A 25,077-nucleotide genomic window follows, 5' to 3' on the forward strand; every position below is an offset into this window, starting at 1 on the left:
GGATCGTTTTCTTTTGTTCTCGTGTGCTTTTGCACTGATTGAGGCCAACGTGGCCGTGTTTGATGCTGACAGGAATAATTTCAGAAGGTTGATCGCATTTCCCTATCTTTCATGGAATGTGTGTTTGGGCAGTTCTGGAGATTAGATTAGTCTGAAAACTACAGCTTGAGGTAAACATACAACAAGAATGACTCAGTTAAAAATGCTCCCATTCGCTTAAAAGTTAAATCAATAAATGTTTGTGTTTACATGCAATCAAAAAAGAAATGAAAAAGGGCGGTGTCAGTAGTTTTTATTTTATTCTATTTTTTATTTGATTGCTTAGTAATATACAAAAAAAGTGGTGGTGTTAGTCCCACAATATCCACATTAATTTTCTTCCACTATACTCTTTCTGTTGAAATACAGAAAAAAGTTGTAAATTGGTTGATAACTTATTGTAAATATTAATAATCTACATTTCTGCCCATCCGCTCTTTTATTGGCCTTTACAGAATTCAAAAGGGGAAGAAATATATAGGGTATATGATTTTATTACAATGTTATTAACCAGTTTTCAACTTTTTCTGTCTTTGAAACGAAGCTGAATGGAAAGAAAACAGGGGAAGAACTGTGCGAATTGTTTTATTTGCTTTCTTTTTTGTTTGCGTCTTTGCCACCGTGCCCGCACCCCCACCCCCCATCCTCTAACTTTAACTTTGAACTGCAATTTACCACTATTATAGCACAGAGTCATGACTATATAGATGATGTTTTTTCTACTGTACAGGTGTGAACCTGAAAGATTCATCCACGAAAAAAAATCTGCCTGCAACTTCACCACTTTTTATGATCATTTGTTTATTTTCATTAATGAAGACCAAGCATTGAGCAGGCAAGATTCACACACACACACACACACACACACACACACACACACACACACACACACACACACACACATTTTTATATTTCTTAAAGGTAAAAGGTCCCATAGCCTTTAATGGCCATTGGGACAGAGAATTCATATCCACTGTGTCAGGGGCTTGGCATAGGAAGGTGGGGGCCCAGTCCTCTCCTTCCGCTGTTTTAACCTTCCCCAACCAAGTCAGGTACCCATTCACAACCAGGGTGGAGTGTGGAAAATGGCAGCAAAGTGCCTCTCCAAAGGACATGAAACCAGGCTGAATTGGGGGCTTGAACCCTGACCACTGGATCAGAAGTCTAGTGCCTTACCATTCTGCCACAGCACCTCCTCTGTGTGTGTGTGTGTGTGTGTGTGTGTGTGTTTGTTTGTGTGTATGTGTGTGTGTGTGTGTGTGTGTGTGTGTGTGTGTGTGTGTGTGTGTTTGTGTGTGTGTGTGTGTGTGTGTGTGTGTGTGTGTGTGTGTGTGTGTGTGTGTGTTTGTGTATGCATGTGTGTGTGTGTGTGTTTGTGTGTGTTTGTGCGCTTGCTTAGAATTTATAACAAAATGACCAAGGTAATTGATACCAAGGGGTGGAGGGGAGAGGAATGCCAACTAAATCTGTTCACAGTGGTAGGGGGCAGGGTGGAGGGGAGAGGAATGCCAACTAAATCTGTTCACAGTGGTAGGGGGCAGGGTGGAGGGGAGAGGAATGCCAACTAAATCTGTTCACAGTGGTAGGGGGCAGGGTGGAGGGGAGAGGAATGCCAACTAAATCTGTTCACAGTGGTAGGGGGCAGGGTGGAGGGGAGAGGAATGCCAACTAAATCTGTTCACAGTGGTAGGGGGCAGGGTGGAGGGGAGAGGAATGCCAACTAAATCTGTTCACAGTGGTAGGGGGCAGGGTGGAGGGGAGAGGAATGCCAACTGAATCTGTTCACAGTGGTAGGGGGCAGGGTGGAGGGGAGAGGAATGCCAACTAAATCTGTTCACAGTGGTAGGGGGCAGGGTGGAGGGGAGAGGAATGCCAACTAAATCTGTTCACAGTGGTAGGGGGCAGGGTGGAGGGGAGAGGAATGCCAACTAAATCTGTTCACAGTGGTAGGGGGCAGGGTGGAGGGAAGTGAAATGATATCTCTCCCTGAGAATCTCAGCGTGTACACTGCCAAGGTTAGCCCTCGTCGGACCAAGACTGTGTGCTTTTTGGTTAGCAAGCCGAGTTAAATTATTCAACTTTCAAGTGATCAAACAAGTTCTGAATGACAGCTGTACTCAGCCAGAGGAAGTGGAACAGTAAACATTGTAGGTAGCTCTGACCAGCGAAGCGGATATAGCTTCTTCATCAGCCCATGTCATTCCATGCAAACTAAAGTGACCCTGGTCAGTTTTAAAACACTTCTGCAAACATTGATTTATGGAGTGGAATAGTAAACTAAAGCAAGGTTCGTAGGGTCCTTTCAAGTCCTTTTAAGTCCTTAGGAATTGGATTTTGGTCAAAAGGCCTTTTAAGTGCTTTGATTCAGCAAGTTGGTCCTTTTAACTCATCAGGAGGTCCTTTTAATTTTTGAAAGGTACTGTTAAGTCCTGTTTTATGAAGAGAAAGAGACTTGAGAACGAAACTGAAACACCTTCGACACCAAAACCGCAAGTTGCAAAGCGCGTTGAAAGATGCCGACGCGATCGTCTGAAACTCAGTACTTACTGTAGGAGGATACAGCCTATAGGCCTAGGCCCTAACAGTAGTGCGCTTTCTGCTCGGTGGCAGACGCGAAGCGTGGTACAGTGGCTGTGAGTCACGCCTGCTGCTGCTGCTTTGCTTAGGCCTAGCCTACAGTGACGTGAATTGCAAAGACTAAATACGACAGTCAAATGGGATTAGCTGTTCTTCCGTTTATGAGAGGTAAGTGTCTGCTGTTCTGCATGTCAAATAGATTGGGGTGTACTGTAAAGTCATGTCGGCAAAGGTCCTTTTAAACTGATTTGAGGTCCTTATAAAGTCCTTTAAAGGTCCTTTTTTGGCTTCATGCCCACCACCTGGGAACCCTGTAAAGTGACCCTGGTCAGTTTTAAACACTTCTGCAAACATTGATTTATGGAGTGGAATAGTAAACTGAAGTGATCCTGGTCAGTTTTAAACACTTCTGCAAACATTGATTTATGGAGTGGAATAGTAAACTGAAGTGACCCTGGTCAGTTTTAACTCACTCAGTACGGCCAGCCCTCTCTTTTCCTCTACACAGACCCCTCGGATGTCCAGTGGGTGTCTGAATGACCCAACCTTTAGCTTCCATCGTCAGAATTGTGGTATTCTTTGTCAACATTCACGTCTTCAGTATAAGAGCCTTCCGCTTGCAATATTTTGATGATGGTAATTGGGGTGAAACGCTGTTAACGTCGTCTCTTTCGCCGTACGTATGGAGAGAGTTAAACACTTCTGCAAACATTGATTTATGGAGTGGAATAGTGTGGAGTCCTTCCACTCTGCCCGTCAAGTTTCCCTCACAGCCTTCATGGGGCGAGTTAAACTGAAAAGGATGTGTGAGAAGGGGCAACTTCGTGAAGCTGCCAGTTTTTTGAAATTAGCATATGTAGATAATAGAGTATATGAGGGTATAGACTCCAAGACTTGAAAGACTGTTTGCAAGTTAGGGAGATGGTTGTATTTATAAAATGTATGCAGATCAGTTCAGTATGTATGGCTTTGGTCAGCTCTCTTGTCTCTGTCTCTGTCTCTGTCTCTCTCTCATTGTCTGTCTATGACTGGATGCATCTATGTGTTTATCCATCTTTCTGTTTTGTTTTTGTATTGTTTTTTTGTTTTGTTTTTTTTTGAAGCATATGTATACATGTACATATATGTGTTTTTGTTGTTTAAAAAAAAAAAAAAGATTTATGATGGTTGGATAAAAACAGCAACAAAAGCAAAAGAACTCTTAAAAAAAAGGGCAGTTCCATGTAATGTATACATGCCTCAAGCCCAAGTTGCTGTCATAACTTAAGGACCTCTTGCAGAAGAAACATAATTATCAAACTGATAGTCAACTCATCAAAATCCATCTTGGTTTAAAGTGTTTCCTTCCATGTGTTAACAGGAAGCATATAGGTTCCATACATGTCACTCATGTATGTGTTATACTGATAGTGTGTGTGTGTGTGTGTGTGTGTGTGTGTGTGTGTGTGTGTGTGTGTGTGTGTGTGTGTGTGTGATATTGTGTGTTTTATAGTGTGTCCCTTATGTAGTTTGTGTGTGTTCCCACATACATACAAGTGCCTTTTATGTGCACACATTAATATCATGTTGAGAGAGAGTGAGAGAGAGAATGTGTGTGTATTTGAATATGTGTGTGTGTGTTTGAATGTGTGTGTGTGTGTGTGTGTGTGATATTGTGTGTTTTATAGTGTGTCCCATATGTAGTTTGTGTGTGTTCCCACATACATACAAGTGCCTTTTATGTGCACACATTAATATCATGTTGAGAGAGAGTGAGAGAGAGAATGTGTGTGTATTTGAATGTGTGTGTGTGTTTGAATATGTGTGTGTGTGTTTGAATGTGTGTGTGTGTGTGTGTGTGTGATTGTGTGTTTATAGTGTGTCCCATATGTAGTTTGTGTTTGTTCCCACATACATACAAATGCCTTTTATGTGCACACATTAATACACCTCCAAAAACGGAGTATGGCTGCATACATGGTGGGGTAAAAATGGTCATACACGTAAAATCCCACTCGTGTACATACAAGTGAACATGGGAGTTGCAGCCCACGAACGACGAAGACACATTAATATCATGTTGAGAGAGAGTTTTTCTTCAGTTTGACGTCTATTCACTATAAGTGTTTTTAGACAGAAAGGAGTAAAGTAGTGTATAAAGGAAAGGGAATGCATGTGAATATTAGTGTAAAAAAAAAAAAAAAAAAAAAAAAGTACATGTTATGTATCAGAGGAAAAGTATATTATAAGAAAAAGTCTAAAGAGGTTGTGGTGTGTATTGAATGAGTTGTCATGGGAAGGAGAATATGTATATGCATATCAACAAGTATTAACCTACAACAATGTAAATATAAATAACAGTATTAAATATAATACATCAAAGGAGGATACCAACTGGACTGGAGTTTAAAATTTCTGAAAACATTTTAAGCAGTGAATAATCATTCAAAATCTTTTCAGTGGCTAATGAAATATTGGAGGAAAAGTCATCAACTACATATTTTGGAAGTAACTGTCTTATGCTCGGACAATGAATGAGTAGATGGAGAGAGAATGAGCGAGAGAGAGAGAGAGAATGTGTGTGTATTTGAATGTGTGTGTGTGTGTGTTTGAATGTGTGTGTGTGTGTGTGTGCGTGTGTGTGTGTGTGTGTGTTGGAAATGTTACTGTGGTCAGGATAAGGGGGCAAGAAACACTGAAACAGTGAACAAGGTCAAACCATGTGAAACACAAGACCATGGTAATTTATGAGAGTGCCCACACATATTGTCATAGTATATCAGTTTACATGACAGCATTGCTAGGAGTGCAAGTGTATGCTAAGGTGTTGTGACTTGTAGTTGTACCAGCAGAGGAGGAATTTTGTTTAATGTCCCGTCACACATATCGGTGATTGAAGACATTTTGTTCAAGTATTTATGAATACATTTGAGTATTATCGGTTAGAATGGGTGGGAGATGTGAATGAATGGAGGGTTGGGGTAAACTGGGCAAATGAGGCTGAAATTTGGAAGAAAAAAAAAAAAGAATCTAAATACAATTACAGGAAATTACTTAAAGGACTTTGTAAAAGAGAAGTCATTAAACTGACAAGCGAAACAAGTGATAATGAATGCAAAAAGTCAGAAACATCAATGTTCTCAGTCACTTGTGAAGACACTTTCGTGTACACAAGGCTTCATCAAGCTACAGTCAAAAATTATATGCTTATTTGTACCAGCAGACAGTTTTACTTTTAGGGTAAAATATGAGGAGTAACTTAAAAAGTTATTTGCTGATGCCCAAATCATTGTATATGATAACTGATATATATATATATATATATATAAATATATAAACACACACACACACATGTATGTTGACATTATCTGACAGGGTGAAATGGTCACCAATATTAATTTCACCTACATGCACACAGACATGTACACTTACTGTCTTACATTCACTCATAAAATTTAATGATAAATACACACATGCTCATGTGTCTCCATTTACACACACAATTATGCCTGTACTTATCCTCCTGCATTCCCCTCACACTCCACGCCCCCCCCCCCCCCCTACCCCCGAACCCCCCCCCCCACCCACCCCTCAACACACACATACACATTTATGACACAAATATATGTGTGTGTGTGGAGACAGAGAGAGAGAGAGAGAGAGAGAGAGAGAGAGAATTTTTTATGCTGAATAATAAATATCTTTTTGTGCTCGCCAGTTTGCCCTTTGTCCGTGCACATTTTTGTTCATTAATTATACACCCTCACACCCCAAGATCATTGCTCAGCTCCTCATACGCACATTATCAAATCAGTATGTTAACCGTTGTAATGCAAGGTCTGTATCTGACTGTGTCACACATACAGAAGCCATCTATAGCAAGAACTTAGCAGTGTTGACAGGTGTGATGACGTCATCTGACAGGTTGGGATATGATCACTGCACATGAATATATATGAACAAGCATGTGCACACACTATATGCATGTGCTCTCACAGTCACATGCACACTCACTCCCAAACACACACATTGTTTTTGTTTTGTTTTTGTTTTTTGTTTTTTTTAAACAAAACTTAAATCAATCATTTTCTATATGTAACACACACACACACACACACACACACACACACACACACACACACACACACACACACACACACACACACACACACTTTCACTTACTCACATGCATACACAGTAATTCCCCCCCTCCCCCTCCCCCTCCTCCCACTCGATTTTTTTCCTACCCTCGTCTAATATCACTTAAGTGAAAAGACGTTAAACTAAATAACGAGCACACATTCCAGTGTATCTCCACATTCACAAACACACCCACACAATTATGCCAGTATACATGTATTTCCCCTGCATTCCCCTCACCTTGCCCCCTCCACCACACACGCACATGCACGCTCACAATTCATGGTAAAAAAAATGTTACATTGGTGGCGCACCGAAGTGCACACACATGACATGTATACACACACAAACACACACTCTCTCTCTCTCTCTCTCTCTCTTTCACTCTCTCTCTCTCACTCACACACACACACACACACACACTTTCTCTCTCTCTCTCTCTCTCTCTCTCTCTCTCTCTCTCTCACACACACACACACACACACACACAGATGTTGTTTGTTGTTGTTGTTTTGTGTGTGTGTACATATTTCCACCCAAACACACCCACACCCACACGTAAACACACCCACACGTAAACACCCCCCACCCCCACCCCCCCACAAACACACGCAAACATCTGTGTGTGTGTGTGTGTGTGATAGTGACAGAGCGTGGATGTGGGTGTGTTTGGGTGGAAGTGTGTACACACACACACATAAACATCTGTGAGAGAGAGAGAGAGTGTGTACATGTACAGTTTCAGTAAAACTTTGATATTTATCAAATTCTTTTTTTTTTTTTTTTTTTTTTTTTTCCTCAGGGATTCGAGTATTCAAGGAGTGGAAACCCAACAAGAAACTGCCTGGAAAAATGCGTTGCATCACTTGAGGGAGCTAAACATGGTGAGTTTTTTTTTTGAAAAGGCAGGCTAAAGATTTGTGTATACATATGTATGTGTACATAACTACATGCATGTATATGAATGTGTATTGTGTGTGCGTGTGTTTATGTAAGTTTGTGCCTGCCTATGTGTGCGTATGTGTTAGGGTAGCTGTTAGATACACAGGTATGTTAAAATGTATGTATGCAGCGTGTGTGTGTGTGTGTGTGTGTGTGCGTGTGTGCGTGTGTAGTCACATTTTGGTGTGTGTATGTAACATAGATATCAATCAATCAATCAAATCAAATCAAAAACACTTTATTAATCCACATGGAAATTAAGTTGTGCAATCACAGGCTCATTGTAAACACTGGCATAAAATCATGCGCAACATAAGAAGAGATTAAAACTAGTCAAATAAGAATTCCCAATAGCTGACGATATACTAACCCCCCCACTCCCCACACACACATACTCATGTTAAGACAATAGGGTATTGCACAACAATATTAACAAATGAAAACATCCAACAACAAAAAAGGGCATAAGATTACTAAAAATGACATGCGCGCACGCACGCACACACACCCACACACACACACACACATGCACACACACACACACACACACACACACACACACACACACACACGTTAAGACCATAAGGTATTGTACAACAATACATAAATAAAAACATCAAGGGAATAAATCGTATATATAAGTAAATTGCACACACACACACACACACACACACACACACACACACACACACGCACACACACACACTCACACACACACAAACAACGTATGCATGCACATAACATATGTCACGCCAATAAGATTAGAACATTAACATTAAGATACATGAAATCCAAGTAAAATAAGAAAATATTTAAAAATCACTTCCGATCACACACACACACAAATGCTTGCTTGCCCGTGCTCACCCGCTCAGTCCCACATGCACGCATAATGTCTGCTCCCATACACTCGTCTGCTGGTGAAGTTCAGGTGTTGCTGTGGCGAGGGGGCTTGGGGGGTGGGAGGGTTCACTTAGTGTATTGGATGTTTTGATTGTGTGCGCGAATGGCTGTAGGAATAAATGAATTAATGTATCGAGATGTTCTTGCGCGTGGAGCTCTAAACCTACCACTTATGTCTGACCTTCTGCTATTAATGTCATCATGTAGTGGGTGTCTTACGTCGGTCAAAATTGTTATTAGTCTGTCAGTCAGTTTTCTATTGTGCATGTCGCTAAAGGTGTCTTGTCTTATACCCACCACCCCACCCGCTTTCCTAATGACTTTTTCCAACCTGTCTTTGTCATGTTTGGTCAGGTTTCCCCCCCAGCACACGGCTCCGTATGTTAAAACACTACAGACAACAGATGTGTAAAACATTTGGAGCATCTGCTTGCATACATTAAAAGATTTCATTTTTCTAAGACAGTACATGCGACTGTTGCTCTTTTTAATGAGTGCAGTTGAGTTTTCATTCCAAGACAGCTTATTGTCGATTATCACACCGAGATATTTGTATGAGTCTACTTGTTCGACCACTTCATTTTTTGTGATGATTTTACTTAAAGTTGATTTCTTTTTTCTGAAGTCGATTACAAGCTCTTTGGTTTTGCCAACATTCAGCTCAAGGAAATTTTCTTCACACCAGTTCACAAACCTGTCAATTTCTCTTCGGTAGTCAGTGTCATCGTCATCAGTAATAAGATGTTTTATGTTAACAAAAGCGTTTTTGTAAAGCACCTAGAGCAGATTTCTGGATAGTGTGCTATATAAGTATCCATTATTATTATTATTATTAAAGATTTTACAGTGTAATTTGTGATACGAATGATGTGATTATCAAAGACTAAGAGTAAATGCTTGAGACTGTCATTAGATTTTATTCTGGGTAGAATATGAATAATTTTTTTTTTGAAATGATGTTTATGTTTAAGAAATTGTTACCAAGTAGGCATGTCTACAGTACTTCTGTGCCAACTCAGCAAGCAGAATGCACATACTCATATGATGATATCAGCGTGCGTTTGTACAACACTTTCTCCGCAGTTCTCAGTGCGTTTAACAATACATGTGACGTGAATAAGGTATGAGAATGTAAAACATATTAAAGATATAAACAGGCGACACAGATTATCACCGTAGCCATGCGCATAAACACAGTGCAAGTCATATTGTAAAACATACGACAAAAAATAACTTTATTGTCCTGACACAAAGTCACGCACACATGCATGCATGCACATATGCGCTCACACACGCATGCTTGCACACACAGGTAAGCACACATGCACGCACACTCACATACACTCACACACACACACACACTACATGGACACGCACGCACACACGCTCGCTCGCACGCACGCACGCACGCACGCACTCACTCACTCTACATGGACATGCACATATATTTACAAACACACCACACACGCATAATAAAGCATGTATGCATACAAATGGACACATACATTAACATTAAACACACATACATGGATACACATTACACACACATGCACATCACTTGTTTGCATGCATCCACACAGATGACACGGCATGTTCAAGTACACAAGCAAGGGTACACACAAGCTCACAAACACAATTGAATGGATGCATGATCACATATATAGATAACACATGCACACACACACACACAGGTATTTGTGCACACACATGCAGACACTCATGACTGCATACATGCAACACACACATACACATGCACGCGCACATGTGCGCTCACACACACACTCTCTCTCTCTCTCTCTGTGTATCTTTATGTGTCTCTCTCATGTGTATGTGTGTGCAGACACATTCCATCTGACATTGCTCCTGATTAAGTGTCCAGACAGATGTAGTTCATTAAGGGAACAGTTGATGTAATGTGACGTGTGTGTGTGTGTGATGTGCGTGTGTGTGCGAGCGTACGTGTGCGCGCGCGCGTGTGTGTGTATGCATGTGTGCGTGTGTGTGTGCATGTGTATGATGTGTGTGTGTGCGTGTGTGTGTGTATGTATGTGTGCGCGTATGTGCATGTGTATGATGTGTGTGTGTGCGGGTGTGTGTGTGTGTGCATGTGTATGATGTGTGTGTGTGTGTGTGTGTGTGTGTGTGTGATGACAGCGCTGTGTTACGCCTCTGGTCTGGCCTCCACACTGAATGTGATTCACCTGTTGAAACAAGGGGACCACTTCATCAGCATGGATGATGTCTATGGAGGTAGGAGCTCCACCAGTCTCTCTTTCCCTTTCTCTCCTCCTCCTCACCACCCCCCACACTGACTCTCTTACACACTAAAATACACATAGCCAAGTGATCTTTCTCTCTAACACTCACTCTCTCTGTCCCACCTTCCCTCTCTCTCTCTCTCTCTCCCTCCCCCTCTCTGCCTCTCTCTTTCTCTCCTCCTCCCCACCCCCACCCCCAACTGACTCTTACACACTAAATACACATAGCCAAGTGATCTTTCTCTCTAACACTCACTCTCTCTGTCTCATCTTCTCTCTCTCTCTTTCCCCCACACCCCTCTCTCTCTCTTTCTCTCCTCCTCCTCACCAACCCCCACTCTGACTCTCTCACACACTAAAATACACATAGCCAAGTGATCTTTCTCTCTAACACTCACTCTCTCTGTCCCACCTTCTCTCTCTCTCTCTTTCCCCCACCCCCCTCTCTGCCTCTCTCTTTCTCTTTCTCTCCTCCTCCTCACCAACCTCTACTCTGACTCTCTCACACACTAAAATACACATAGCCAAGTGATCTTTCTCTCTAACACTCACTCTCTCTGTCCCACCTTCTCTCTCTCTCTCTCTCTCCCTCCCCCTCTCTGCCTCTCTCTTTCTCTCCTCCTCCCCCCCCCCACCCCCACTCTGACTCTCTTACACACTAAATACACATAGCCAAGTGATCTTTCTCTCTAACACTCACTCTCTCTGTCTCACCTTCTCTCTCTCTCTTTCTCCCTCCCCCCTCTCTGCCTCTCTCTTTCTCTTTCTCTCCTCCTCCTCACCACCCCCCACACTGACTCTCTCACACACTAAAATACACATAGCCAAGTGATCTTTCTCTCTAACACTCACTCTCTCTGTCTCACCTTCTCTCTCTCTCTTTCCCCCACCCCCCTCTCTGTCTCTCTCTTTCTCTTTCTCTCTTCCTCCTCACCACCCCCCACACTGACTCTCTCACACACTAAAATACACATAGCCAAGTGATCTTTCTCTCTAACAGTAACACTCACTCTCTCTGTCCCACCTTCTCTCTCTCTCTCTCTCCCACCCCCCTCTCTGTCTCTCTCTTTCTCTTTCTCTCCTCTCCTGCACCAACCCCTACTCTGACTCTCTACACACTAAAATACACATAGCCAAGTGATCTTTCTCTCTAACACTCACTCTCTCCTGTCTCACCTTCTCTCTCTCTCCCTCCCCCCTCTCTGCCTCTCTCTTCTCTTTCTCTCCTCCTCCTCCCACCCCCCACACTGACTCTCTCGCACACTAAAATACACATAGCCAAGTGATCTTTCTCTCTAACACTCTCTCTCTCTGTCTCACCTTCTCTCTCTCTCTCTCTTTCCCTCACCCCCCTCTCTGTCTCTCTCTTTCTCTTCTCTCCTCCTCCTCACCACCCCCACACTGACTCTCTCACACACTAAAATACACATAGCCAAGTGATCTTTCTCTCTAACTCTCACTCTCTCTGTCTCACCTTCCCTCTCTCTCTCTCTCCCTCCCCCTCTCTGTCTCTCTCTTTCTCTTCTCTCCTCCTCCTCACCACCCCCACTCTCTCTCTACACACTAAATACACATAGCCAAGTGATCTTTCTCTCTAACACTCACTCTCTCTGTCCCACCTTCTCTCTCTCCCTCCCCCCTCTCTGCCTCTCTTTCTCTCCTCTTCTGCACCGACCCCCACTCTGACTCTCTCACACACTAAAATACACATAGCCATGTGATCTTTCTCTCTAACACTCACTCTCTCTGTCTCACCTTCTCTCTCTCCCTTCTCCCTCTCTCTCTCTTTCTCTGCCCCCCCCCCACCCCCCTCTCCATTCTGACTCTCACGCACTAAATAGATATCATAGCCAGGTCACACTCTTTTTCTCACACTCACTCTCTCTGTCCCACCTCTTTCTCCCCCCCCCCCCCCATCACCCCTCCCCCTCCCCCCTGTCTCATGTGTGACATTTGAGCTATCAGGTGAGCCAAGTATATAACTACCCCTCAAAGTGCGTCCATGGCCGTTTTGAATAGAACATCTGTTTTGTTATCGCTGTCCGAATTGTCCCACTCTCTCTCTGCCTCTCCCTCTCTCTCCCATTCTCTCTCTCTCCTCCCCCCTTCCCCCTCTTTGTGTGTCTCTCTCTCCCTCTCTCTCCTCTTTCTCCTCTCTCTCCCCTCTCTCCTCTCTCTCTCCCTCTCTCTCCTCTCTCTCCCCTCCCTCTCTCTCCTCTCCCTCCACTCTCTCCCCTCTCTATCCGCCTCTTTCTTCCCCCCCTCTCTCTCCCTCTCCACTACCCGAGTTCTCTCTCTTTCTCTCTCTCCTCTGCCCCTAATCAAGATGTGGGTCACCTGTTGCAATGAGGACATCATGTTGTTAGCTTGGATGTTATGTGAGAGTGCTGTGTCACAGTATGTGGGACCGCATGCTTTCATTTCTTTTTGTTTGTTTTCTTATCACCCTCTCTCCATCTCTTTGTCTTCTTAACCTCATTTTTCACAGTATGTGCTGTTGATACAGTTAGGATTAGTGGGGTTTGTGTGTGTGTGTGTGTGTGTGTGTGTGTAAAAGAAAAAAATGTTTTGTTGTTATTTGACCATAATATTGTGAGGGTGTGTGACTGTGTTTTTGTGTATGTGTTTGTTCATGTGTTGTTTGTTCATGTTTGTGTGTGTGTGTGTGTGTGTGTGTGGAGGGGGTTGTAATGTGTGTGTGTGTGTGTTTGTGTGTGTGTGGAGGGGGTTGTAATGTGTGTGTGTGTGTGTGTGGAGGGGGTTGCAATGTGTGTGTGTGTGTGTGTAGGGGGTTGTAATGTGTGTGTGTTTGTGTGTTTGTGGAGGGGGTTGTAATGTGTGTTTGTGTGTGTGTGTGGAGGGGGTTGTAATGTGTGTGTTGTGTGTGTGGAGGGGGTTGTAATTTGTGTGTGTGTGTGTGTGTGGAGGGGGTTGTAATGTGTGTGTGTGGAGGGGGTTGTAATGTGTGTGTGTGTGTGTGTGGAGGGGGTTGTAATGTGTGTGTTTGTGTGTGTGGAGGGGGTTGTAATGTGTGTGTGTGTGTGTGTGTGTGTGGAGGGGGTTGTAATTGTGTGTGTGGAGGGGGTTGTAATGTGTGTGTGTGTGTGTGTGGAGGGGGTTGTAATTGTGTGTGTGGAGGGGGTTGTAATGTGTTTGTGTGTGTGTGTGGAGGGGGTTGTAATGTGTGTGTTTGTGTTTGTGTGTGGAGGGGGTTGTAATGTGTGTGTGTGTGTGTGTGGAGGGGGTTGTAATTGTGTGTGTGTGTGTGTGTGTGGAGGGGGTTGTAATGTGTGTGTGTGTGTGTGTGGAGGGGGTTGTAATGTGTGTGTGTGTGTGTGTGTGTGTGTGTGTGGAGGGGGTTGTAATGTGTGTGTGTGTGTGTGTGGAGGGGGTTGTAATGTGTGTGTTTGTGTGTGTGTGTGGAGGGGGTTGTAATTGTGTGTTTGTGTGTGTGGAGGGGGTTGTAATGTGTGTGTGTGTGTGTGTGGAGGGGGTTGTAATTGTGTGTGTGGAGGGGGTTGTAATGTGTGTGTGTGTGTGTGTGGAGGGGGTTGTAATGTGTGTGTGTGGAGGGGGTTGTAATGTGTGTGAGTGGAGGGGGTTATAATGTGTGTGTGTGTGTGGAGGGGGTTGTAATGTGTGTGTGTGTGTGTGGAGGGGGTTGTAATGTGTGTGTGTGTTTGTGTGGAGGGGCTTGTAATGTGTGTGTGTGTGTGGAGGGGGTTGTAATGTGTGTGTGTGTGTGTGTGTGGAGGGGGTTGTAATGTGTGTGTGTGTGTGTGTGGAGGGGGTTGTAATTGTGTGTGTGGAGGGGGTTGTAATTGTGTGTGTGTGTGTGGAGGGGGTTGTAATGTGTGTGTGTGTGTGTGTGTGGAGGGGGTTGCAATGTGTGTGTGTGTGTGTGGAGGGGGTTGCAATGTGTGTGTGTGTTTGTGTGTGTGTGGAGGGGGTTGTAATGTGTGTGTGTGTGTGTGGAGGGGGTTGTAATGTGTGTGTGTGTGTGGAGGGGGTTGTAATGTGTGTGTGTGTGTGTGTGTGTGTGTGTGTGGAGGGGGTTTTAATGTGTGTGTGTGTGTGTGCACATACACACATTTGTGACCATATTCATCCCCATCATACTGACCTTCATACCACTTCATTTGTGTGTAAGGCAGATGCTGTTCCTTGTCTGTCTGTGCTGTGTGTGTGTGTGCTGTGTGTGTGTGCCTCTGTGTGTGCCTGGGTGTGTGTGTGTGTGTGTGTGTGTTTATGCCTGTTGAGTGTTGCTGCATTTAGAGTCGGTTGTAAACTTGGAAAACTGTCTGCCACCAGGTCTTGTCGAGGACTCTCTCTCTCCCCCCCTCTCTCTCTCTTTGTCCCCCTCTCTCTCTCACCAGCCCCCCTCTCTCTCCCCCTTCTCACTCTCTCTCCCACATTCTCTTCCCACCCTCCCCCTCTCTCCCCCTATCTCTCTTCCCACCTCTCTCTCTCTCTCACCCCTCTCTCTCTCCCTACCCCTTTTTTCCTCTCTTTCTCTCCCTCTCTCTCACTCTCTTCCCACCCCCTCTCTCTCCCCCCTGTCTCTCTTCCCACCTCTCTCTCTGTCACCCCTCTCTCTCTCCCTACCCCTTTTTTCCCTCTTTTTCTCTCCCTCTCTCTCTCACCCCCCCTCTCTCTCTCCCTCTCTCTCTCTCCCTTCTGCAGTGCAGTTACCACATCCTGTGTATTCTTGAGTGGTGTAATTGATATTGCTGAAGAAAAACAAAACAAAAAAGTAATGCAAGTCCCTGATGAACAAGCCCAAATAAAGAAAGAATGGTGGACTGACATTTTGACCTGTAAGCGCAGTCTTTCTCGGGTGACTGCTCTTCCCTGACGAGCACAATCGTCAGCAGCAGTCGATGGGTTAACCCTTTCGCTGCCAGGAAAATAAGATTTAAGTGAAATCTATTTGCCAGGTTTTTTTCAGAAAAAAACGGGTATAAATTTTCAAAAACTTATGTGCTCTTTGTTATTGGAGAAAGACCCATAAAAGTATATAATTTCTGAAAGGGAAATGAATAAAGAACACAAAACACATGATGTTTTCCCATTTTATATATTTTTAGTGACATGCTGTTGTTTTGAAATCAGTGTTTTGTTTTTTGTCACATTTTCAACTTGTTCATTACAAACATTAGTCACTGTCTTCTCCTTCAAATTTATGCTTCAATTCTTTCTGAGCATCAGCTAAAGAAAGTAATCTTGGTTGATTTAGTTCACCACAATTGCATGTCTTGAGCACGGAGGCAGTCCGACATTTTGTTGAGCGAGCGAGGAGAGGAGCCAGGCAAAGACTGCGGCCAGTAACCCAACCAAAAAAGTTCAAATAAAGGACTGCCTTATGACGCAGATGGTGTTTCTAGCTATGAATAGAATCTAGAAAGATTCCCCAAGCTAAAGCTACCAGCATTTTTGTCAGCGAACTGAATGCAAAGCAGGGAAAAGTCAGAATATTTCGATGACAAGTTATCTCGTCATTGTGGCAGCGAAGCGTACATGCTTTCCATGACGAGTTATCTCATCATATAGGCAGCCTAGGGGTTAACGCAGCGACGTTTCTCCTGTCCCCTGTAGCTGATGTGTAGCAGGCGCCGGTGCAGACAAGAGCTAAAAAAAAAAAAAAAAAAAAAAAAAGGGAAGAACAAAGCGCTGGTGGTTATCAAAGTTATTCTGAAGTTGAAAATAACCGTTGTGTAATCAAATTTGAATACTCTTTCTTTCTTCCCCACTCTCTCCCTCCTTCTCTCTCGCTCTCTCTCTCCCTCCTTCTCTCGCTCTCTCTCTTGAGTCGGTGCAAACTGGGTTACTAACGTCGCCACCCCCCCCCCTCCCCCCCCTCCAGTCCCTTTTCTTTTCTTCAACCCCATAGACAGTTTCATTTATAATTTCTCTTCATGTAGTATGCCTGCTTCCTTTGTCTTCATCTCATCCTCAGAGTGTGGTAAGACAGTTTTCTTTACAGCTGAGAGATTTCAATGATCTCATCCTCTAAGTGTGGTAAGACAATTTTCTTCACAGCTGAGAGATTTCAATGATCTCATCCTCTAAGTGTGGAAAGACAATTTTCTTCACAGCTGAGAGATTTCAATGATCTCATCCTCTTAAGTGTGGTAAGACAATTTTCTTTACAGCTGAGAGATTTCAATGCTCTCATCCTCAGAGTGTGGTAAGACAATTTTCTTCACAGCTGAGAGATTTCAATGATCTCATCCTCTATGTGTAGTAAGGCAATTTTCTTCACAGCTGAGAGATTTCAGTGATCTCATCCTCTATGTGTAGTAAGGCAATTTTCTTCACAGCTGAGAGATTGCAATGATCTCATCCTCTAAGTGTGTTAAGACAATTTTCTTCACAGCTGAGAGATTGCAATGAGATATCTTCTGCACACAGTTCTGAAATCCACTCGAGTTAGAAAAGTTTTATGATAATTTCAGTTGATGGTTGGTTGGTTGGTTGGTTGTTTATTGCTGATATTACAGTTTATTGACTTGGTTGTTCGTTTGTGCATTCATTCTTTTCGTCAGGTGTGGACATTGTAAAAAAATAAAATAAAATAAAGATAAAAAAAAAAATCCATGGAAAAAAAAAATCAAATTTGAATGACGCCGACCCAGTTCACTTTTATGTAAGAGTGAGCATACCACCACAGAAACCAATCAATGAAAAACAAGGGGGGGAAAAAAAGGATATAAAAAAAATGCATGGCTTGATTAACTCACTCAGTACGGCCAGTCCTCTCTTCTCCTCTACACAGACCCCTCGGATGTCCAGTGGGTGTCTCAATGACCCAACCTTTAGCTTCCGTCGTCAGAACTGTGGTATTCTTTGTCAACATTTACGTCTTCTGTATAAGAGCCTTCCGCTTGCAATATTTTGATGATGGTAATTGGGGTGAAATGCTGTTAACGTCGTCTCTTTCGCCGTTCGTATAGAGAGAGTTAAGCACCAAGTGGGGCCAGTATGAATGGTGCACATGTTGCTGATCTGAAGATGAAAAGGACTACATTAATTGGTTCAGCCAGGCAGTAAATAGCTATAATTAATTTCTCTTTTTCGAGATAATAGAGTAATATATATATGCTTTTGTGTGGTGTGCCCTATTGTGTGATAAAGCGCCCACACAAAAGCATACATCACACAATGTGCCACTGTTTGTTCATGTTCATGTTTGCGTTCTTAACGGTCTGCAATAATGTTGTTGGAAGTTTTTGTTGCTTTTAAAAAAAAATTATATATATATATATATATATATATATATATATATATTATGCGAGTTGGTTTAATTAGTATAACAACATCACGATTTGATGTCAGGAGACGGTCCCAGAAATTTAGGTCAGTTGGAAAACGTCCAGTCCCTCTCTTCACTTTTAAACTGAGGAGTCTTCCCATGCTTTGACATGGAGTCAGAAAGTCACCCCAGCCCTCAAAAAAAAAAAAAAAAGAAAAAGAAAAAAGCTTGTTGATTGCTTATTTCATTTCCATGGTAAACTAAAATTTTGTTTTGTTTCATCGCCATCTCTTTCTCTGTCTCTGTCTGTGTCACAGTTTCTCTGTCTCTGTCTGTCTGTCTGTCTGTCTGTCTGTCTCTCTCTCTCTCCCCACATTCTGTGTCCATTTGCCCATTTCCCTGTTACCTGTCTCCTTATTTCCAACTTTTTTTCTATTTCTTACATTTGTGTTTTGAATTTTTTGGTCATGACTTTTCTTTTCTAATGATTTCACTTGAATCATTCATGTGTAGCATTCATGCTAGGTGTGTAATTTGTGTGTGTGCATGTGTGTGTGTTATTTGCTCTCATTTCAAAAACGTATGAGTGATGTTGTGTCTCTCGGTGAGTGATGTTTGTCCTCTCTGTCCTTGTACATATTTTGAGTATAACGTTCTACATTTATATATATTGTATAAGTTTGTGAGTCTCTTAAAACAATGGTAGATATGTAAGTTGGCCAACATGCTAATATCTCCATCGTTTGAAAATAAAGATTCATTCATTCATTCATTCTCTCTCTCTCTCTCTCTCTCTCTCTCTCTCTCTCGTGAAAAGATTTAGTTAGTTGAAAGATTTAGTTAAACAAAGGCAGATCATTTTGAAAAACTTATCAGCAATAACAGAGACACGGCAACATTATGGCGTGCTGTTAATGAAATTACCGATAAGCATAAAAAGAAGACAAATGCTGTCGCCACTGTGTGGACAACGGATACTCTCAACGACCATTTTTTAAACATAGCTAAGTCAGCGCAAACATTTGCAAACTACCTTCCTTCAGAATGTTACATTCCTCCTCCGTCACTACAAATATTTTGTCAAGAGCGTCTTAAATCTAGTAACTCATTCACTGTCCCTCCACTTGCTGTTCATGAAATTGGTTCCGTAATCTCAAATCTAAAGAATACGAAAGCAATGGGTCCAGATGATTTAAATGCATCTGTTCTTAAACTTGCTTTGCCCTACATAGTAGACTCCCTTACATACATTTACAATTTGTGCATCAAACAGAAAAATGTTCCCTCTGTGCTAAAATCAGCAAAAGTAATCCCACTGCAAAAGTCAAATGATATCACAGATCTCAGCAACTTAAGACCGATATCCCTACTATCAGTAGTGTCTAAGCCTCTCGAAAAGCACGTCCACAAGCACCTTATGAAACATATGGAGCAATATAACCTTTTTCATTCCCTTCAGTCTGACTTTCGCTGTTATCACTCCTGTCACACAGCATTAACCCGGCTTTGTGACATGTGGTTATTGGCAGTCAACCAAGACAGATCACTGGAAAGTTTTTCTAGATTTAAGGAAAGTTTTTGATCTTGTGAATACTGATTAAAAAAACAACTGAGTATACTCAAAACCAGTCAGCTGTTTCCTTTTTCCAGTCTTACCTGGAAAACAGAACACAGCGTGTTTACTTAAATGGCTCATATTCTTCTGAAGGTCATGTAGATCGTGGTGTTCCGCAAGGCTCTGTTCTTGGACCCCTACTCTTTTGCATCTATATTAACGACTTGCCGATGCATATATCACCTGGCAATGTCATATGCGATCTGTTGGCTGATCCTGACAGAAACACTAACATAAGCCTCTCATTTTAAAGCTCGAGGTAAACAAGAACTCAGTTGAACAAGTTTGTGAGGACCGCGTTCTTGGGGTAATTATTGATAAAGAACTGAACTGGCAAGCTCTTATCAACCATGTATGCAAACAATTAGCCCGCAATTTGTTCTTACTCAATAAGCTTAGATATTGCATTGATGTTCCAACCAGAAAATTATTCTTTGGGGCACATTGTCTTTCTCATGTCAATTATGCATCCAGAGTCTGGAGCAATGCCAGTCACAACCAGCTAAGAAAAGTTGACTCATTGCATAGACGAGCAGCTAAACTTATTTTACTATCAACAGATGAAAAATTAAGAAAGCTGGAAATATTACCACTATACAAGCAGTTCCACTACAATAAAATGGTCCTCATGTTCAAAGTACACAAAAACATGTCACCACCACACCTCAGTGACCTTGTTCAACGGACATCAGAGCGTTACGATTCAGATAATTATATTCTGCCTCGTGTGCGCATCGATTTGTACAAATCTAGCTTTGTATTTTTTGGGCCATATCTTTGGAACTTTCTTTTGTTCATTAAGACGTGTGATTCATTACGTTCCTTCAAATCAAACATTTGAAACTTATGCTCCACAAACAATAGGCCCACAAAGCAAATTATACCAGCTGAAAAAGACAGAAAATTATGCCTTTTTGTGAAATTTGCATCTATACCTTTACATGCAGTGAATTTATTTTATTTTCTACCTTTGTGCTTTAATGTTTTACTTGTTCGCCTGTTGACTGGATGTTATTACCTGTAACATCTGCATCAGCACATTAATCACTTCTGTATATGTACAGTGATAAAGTTCTGTTTCTATGTTCTCTGATGTTCGCTAATTGTTTCTCAATTGCTCGATTAGGTCATGTTTCTGTATGTGAATCAGTGTGTGTGTGTGTGTGTGTGTGTGTGTGTGTGTGCGTGCTGGGTGGAGAGAGTGTGTGCATGTGTATGTATGTGGGGGTGGGTCGATGTGAATGTGTGAATTTGTTCGTTTTATTACTTTTTACGTTGATGATGGTGATGGTGATGATTTTTATTCATAGTAGTAGCAGTAGATGTAGCAGTGTTAAAAAATATATTGTTGTTTCGTTATTGCTAATGATGTTATTGTTGTTGTCACAAGGACAGATTGGAAGACTAGGTGATGCCTAAAATCTTTATCCTTGAGGCTTGAGTAATAAAGTTTTTGAATGTGTGTGTGTGTGTGTGTGTGTGTGTGTGTGTGTGACGGTTTTTCTCTCTGTGTCTCTTCCTCTGTCTCTCTCTTTGTGTCTCTCTCCAGTGTACATGTATGTATATATATATATATGCATCACCAGGAAAAAGAAAACAGAAAAACTTGTAACCTAAAACACTTGTATTTTTTGCAGTATCGTTTGTGATTAACTTGCAGGAATCAATTTTGGTTTCCATATCATATTTGTTACTTGCTGGAACCAATAGTTTCTTCTGTACCCTGTTTGTATCTTGCAGGAACCAAGCATTATTTCTATATTTCATTTGGGAAAAGATTTGCAGGAACCATTTGTCATCTCCATACCTCTTTTGTGACTTTGCTGGAACCAGTCGTTATTTCTGTACCTTGTTTGTGACTTGCTGGAACCAGTTGTTATTTCTGTACCTTCTGTGTGTGACTTGCTGGAACCAGTTGTTATTTCTGTACCATCTGTGTGTGACTTGCTGGAACCAGTCGTTATTTCTGTACCTTCTGTGTGTGACTTGCTGGAACCAGTCGTTATTTCTGTACCTTGTTTGTGACTTGCTGGAACCAGTCGTTATTTCTGTACCTTCTGTGTGTGACTTGCTGGAACCAGTTGTTATTTCTGTACCTTGTTTGTGACTTGCTGGAACCAGTCGTTATTTCTGTACCTTGTTGGGACTTGCTGGAACCAGTCGTTATTTCTGTACCTTGTTTGTGACTTGCTGGAACCAGTCGTTATTTCTGTACCTTCTGTGTGTGACTTGCTGGAACCAGTTGTTATTTCTGTACCTTGTTTGTGACTTGCTGGAACCAGTCGTTATTTCTGTACCTTGTTTGTGACTTGCTGGAACCAGTCTTTATTTCTGTACCTTTTGTTTGTGACTTGCTGGAACCAGTCGTTATTTCTGTACCTTTTGTTTGTGACTTGCAGGAGCCAGTCTTTGTTTCTGTACCATCTGTGTGTGACTTGCTGGAACCAGTCGTTATTTCTGTACCTTTTGTTTGTGACTTGCTGGAACCAGTCTTTATTTCTGTACCCTGTTTGCGACTTGCTGGAACCAGTCTTTATTTTTGTACCTTGTTTGTGACTTGCAGGAACTAATCGTTATTTCTGTACTTTCTGTGTGACTTGCAGGAACCAGTCATTATTTCTGTACCTTGTTTGTGATGTGCAGGAACCAGTCATTATTTCTGTATCTTGTCTGTGGCCTGCTGGAACCAGTTGTTATTTTTGTAACTCTTTTCTGACTTGCAGGAACCGATTGTTATTTCTGTATCTTGTTTTTAACTAGCAGGAATGAACTTCCTTTTTCACTTCGTCAAGTCTCCACACTCAGCTCTTTCAAGTCTGGCCTTAAAACCCACCTCTTCCCAAAATAGCCTCCCTTGCCTGCCCTTCCTTGTCTTTAGTTTCTACAGTATTAGAGTTATGCATGCGTGTGAATGACTGGTGCGAAAGCGCTTAGATTTGTCTCTGCACAAGATTCAGCGCTATATAAATACCATTATTATTATTATTGTTATTTCTGTATTGCCTTTGTGACTCACAGGAACTATCCGTTATTTCAGTACCTGTATTTCTGACTTGCAGGAACCAATCATCAATTCTGTGCCTTCTTTGTGACTTGCAGGAACCAATCGTTACTTCCGTACCTGTGCTGTCCCTCTGGGCGTGGACGTCACCTTTGTGGACTGCACAAAGCTGGAGGAGGTTGAGAAGGCCCTGAAACCAAACACAAAGGTAGGGTGTTTTTTTTGTTTTTTTTTTCTGGTAAGTCTTTTCTTTGATAAACAATGCCCGCTTTATTTTCTGATCCTTGCTTCTGTGCTTCAAGGGAACCCGTTTGAGAAGACCCAAGCGATGTACATGCCAGGGCATGACGGGGGTCTTTAAGCTCATTGCTTTAACAGGGATGTAACAGATTTTCAAGGATGATTCCATCCAAACATAGGGTATTTTGGGAGGAATGTTTCCATCCAAAAACAAGTTATTCTCATGGATGAGATGATTCCATCCTATTTTTAGGAAATTATGACTGATGTATTTTCAGATGGTGTGGGTTGATGATTTTTAGATAGTTATTATTGATGAATTTTCAGATGGTGTGGATTGATGTTATTCAGGTGGCTATGACTGATGTGTTGACTGATATATTGACTGATGTGTGTTACAGATGGTGTAATTTCGATGATATTCAGGTAGCTTTGACTGATGTATTAACTGATGAGTTACAGATGGTGTGAATCGATGATATTCAGGTAGCTATGACTGATGTATGTTACAGATGGTGTGAATCAGTGATATGCAGGTTGCTATGACTGATGTACTGACTGATGTATTGAGCGATGTACTGAGAGATGTGTGTCACAGATAGTGTGGGTTGATGATATTCAGGTAGCTATGACTGATGTATTTTACAGATGGTGTGAATCAGTGATATGCAGGTTGCTATGACTGATGTACTGACCGATGTATTGAGCGATGTACTGACAGATGTGTGTCACAGATGGTGTGGACTGATGATATTCAGGTAGTTATGACTGATGTACTGACCGATGTATTAACCGATGTATGTCACAGATGGTGTGAATCAGTGATATTCAGGTAGCTATGACTGATGTAATGACTGATGTATTGAGCAATATACTGACTGATGTATGTCACAAATGGTGTGGATTGATGATATTCAGGTAGCTATGACTGATGTATTGACCGATGTATGTCACAGATGGTGTGAATCAATGATATTCAGGTAGCTATGACTGATGTACTGACCGATGTATTAACCGATGTATGTCACATATGGTGTGAATCAATGATATTCAGGTAGCTATGACTGATGTACTGACCGATGTACTGACCAATGTATGTCACAGAGGGTGTGGGTTGATGATATTCAGGTAGCTATGACTGATGTATTTTACAGATGGTGTGAATCAGTGATATGCAGGCTGCTATGACTGATGTACTGACCGATGTATTGAGCGATGTACTGACAGATGTGTGTCACAGATGGTGTGGGTTGATGATATTCAGGTAGCTATGACTGATGTACTGACCGATGTATTGAGCGATGTACTGACAGATGTGTGTCACAGATGGTGTGGGTTGATGATATTCGGGTAGCTATGACCGATGTATTTTACAGATGGTGTGAATCGATGATATTCAGGTAGCTATGACTGATGTACTGACCGATGTATTGAGCGATGTACTGACAGATGTGTGTCACAGATAGTGTGGGTTGATGATATTCAGGTAGCTATGACTGATGTATTTTACAGATGGTGTGAATCAGTGATATGCAGGTTGCTATGACTGATGTACTGACCGATGTATTGAGCGATGTACTGACAGATGTGTGTCACAGATGGTGTGGACTGATGATATTCAGGTAGTTATGACTGATGTACTGACCGATGTATGTCACAGATGGTGTGAATCAGTGATATTCAGGTTGCTATGACTGATGTACTGACCAATGTATTGAGCGATGTACTGACAGATGTGTGTCACAGATGGTGTGGACTGATGATATTCAGGTAGTTATGACTGATGTACTGACCGATGTATGTCACAGATGGTGTGAATCAGTGATATTCAGGTTGCTATGACTGATGTACTGACCAATGTATTGAGCGATGTACTGACAGATGTGTGTCACAGATGGTGTAGATTGATGATATTCAGGTAGCTATGACTGATGTACTGACCGATGTATTAACCGATGTATGTCACAGATGGTGTGAATCAATGATATTCAGGTAGCTATGACCGATGTACTGACCGATGTATGTCACAGATGGTGTGAATCAGTGATATTCAGGTAGCTATGACTGATGTATGTCACAGATGGTGTGAATCAGTGATATTCAGGTAGCTATGACTGATGTACTGACTGAT

At 42.1% G+C, this 25,077-nt stretch overlaps 1 protein-coding gene across 1 annotated transcript in view; it reads left to right on the plus strand.

The window, feature by feature from the left end:
• The window catches only part of LOC143294542 (cystathionine gamma-lyase-like), a 43,524-nt gene that overhangs the window by 262 nt on the left and 18,185 nt on the right, over positions 1 to 25,077 (plus strand). Inside the window, exons 2-4 of the mRNA XM_076605917.1 lie at positions 7,538 to 7,619; positions 10,735 to 10,830; positions 22,805 to 22,914. Of these exons, the coding sequence (XP_076462032.1) occupies positions 7,538 to 7,619; positions 10,735 to 10,830; positions 22,805 to 22,914 (288 nt within the window). The remainder of the gene's footprint in view (positions 1 to 7,537; positions 7,620 to 10,734; positions 10,831 to 22,804; positions 22,915 to 25,077) is intronic.

The sequence above is a fragment of the Babylonia areolata genome, chromosome 20, assembly GCF_041734735.1.
Source record: "Babylonia areolata isolate BAREFJ2019XMU chromosome 20, ASM4173473v1, whole genome shotgun sequence".
Taxonomy (NCBI): domain Eukaryota; kingdom Metazoa; phylum Mollusca; class Gastropoda; order Neogastropoda; family Buccinidae; genus Babylonia; species Babylonia areolata.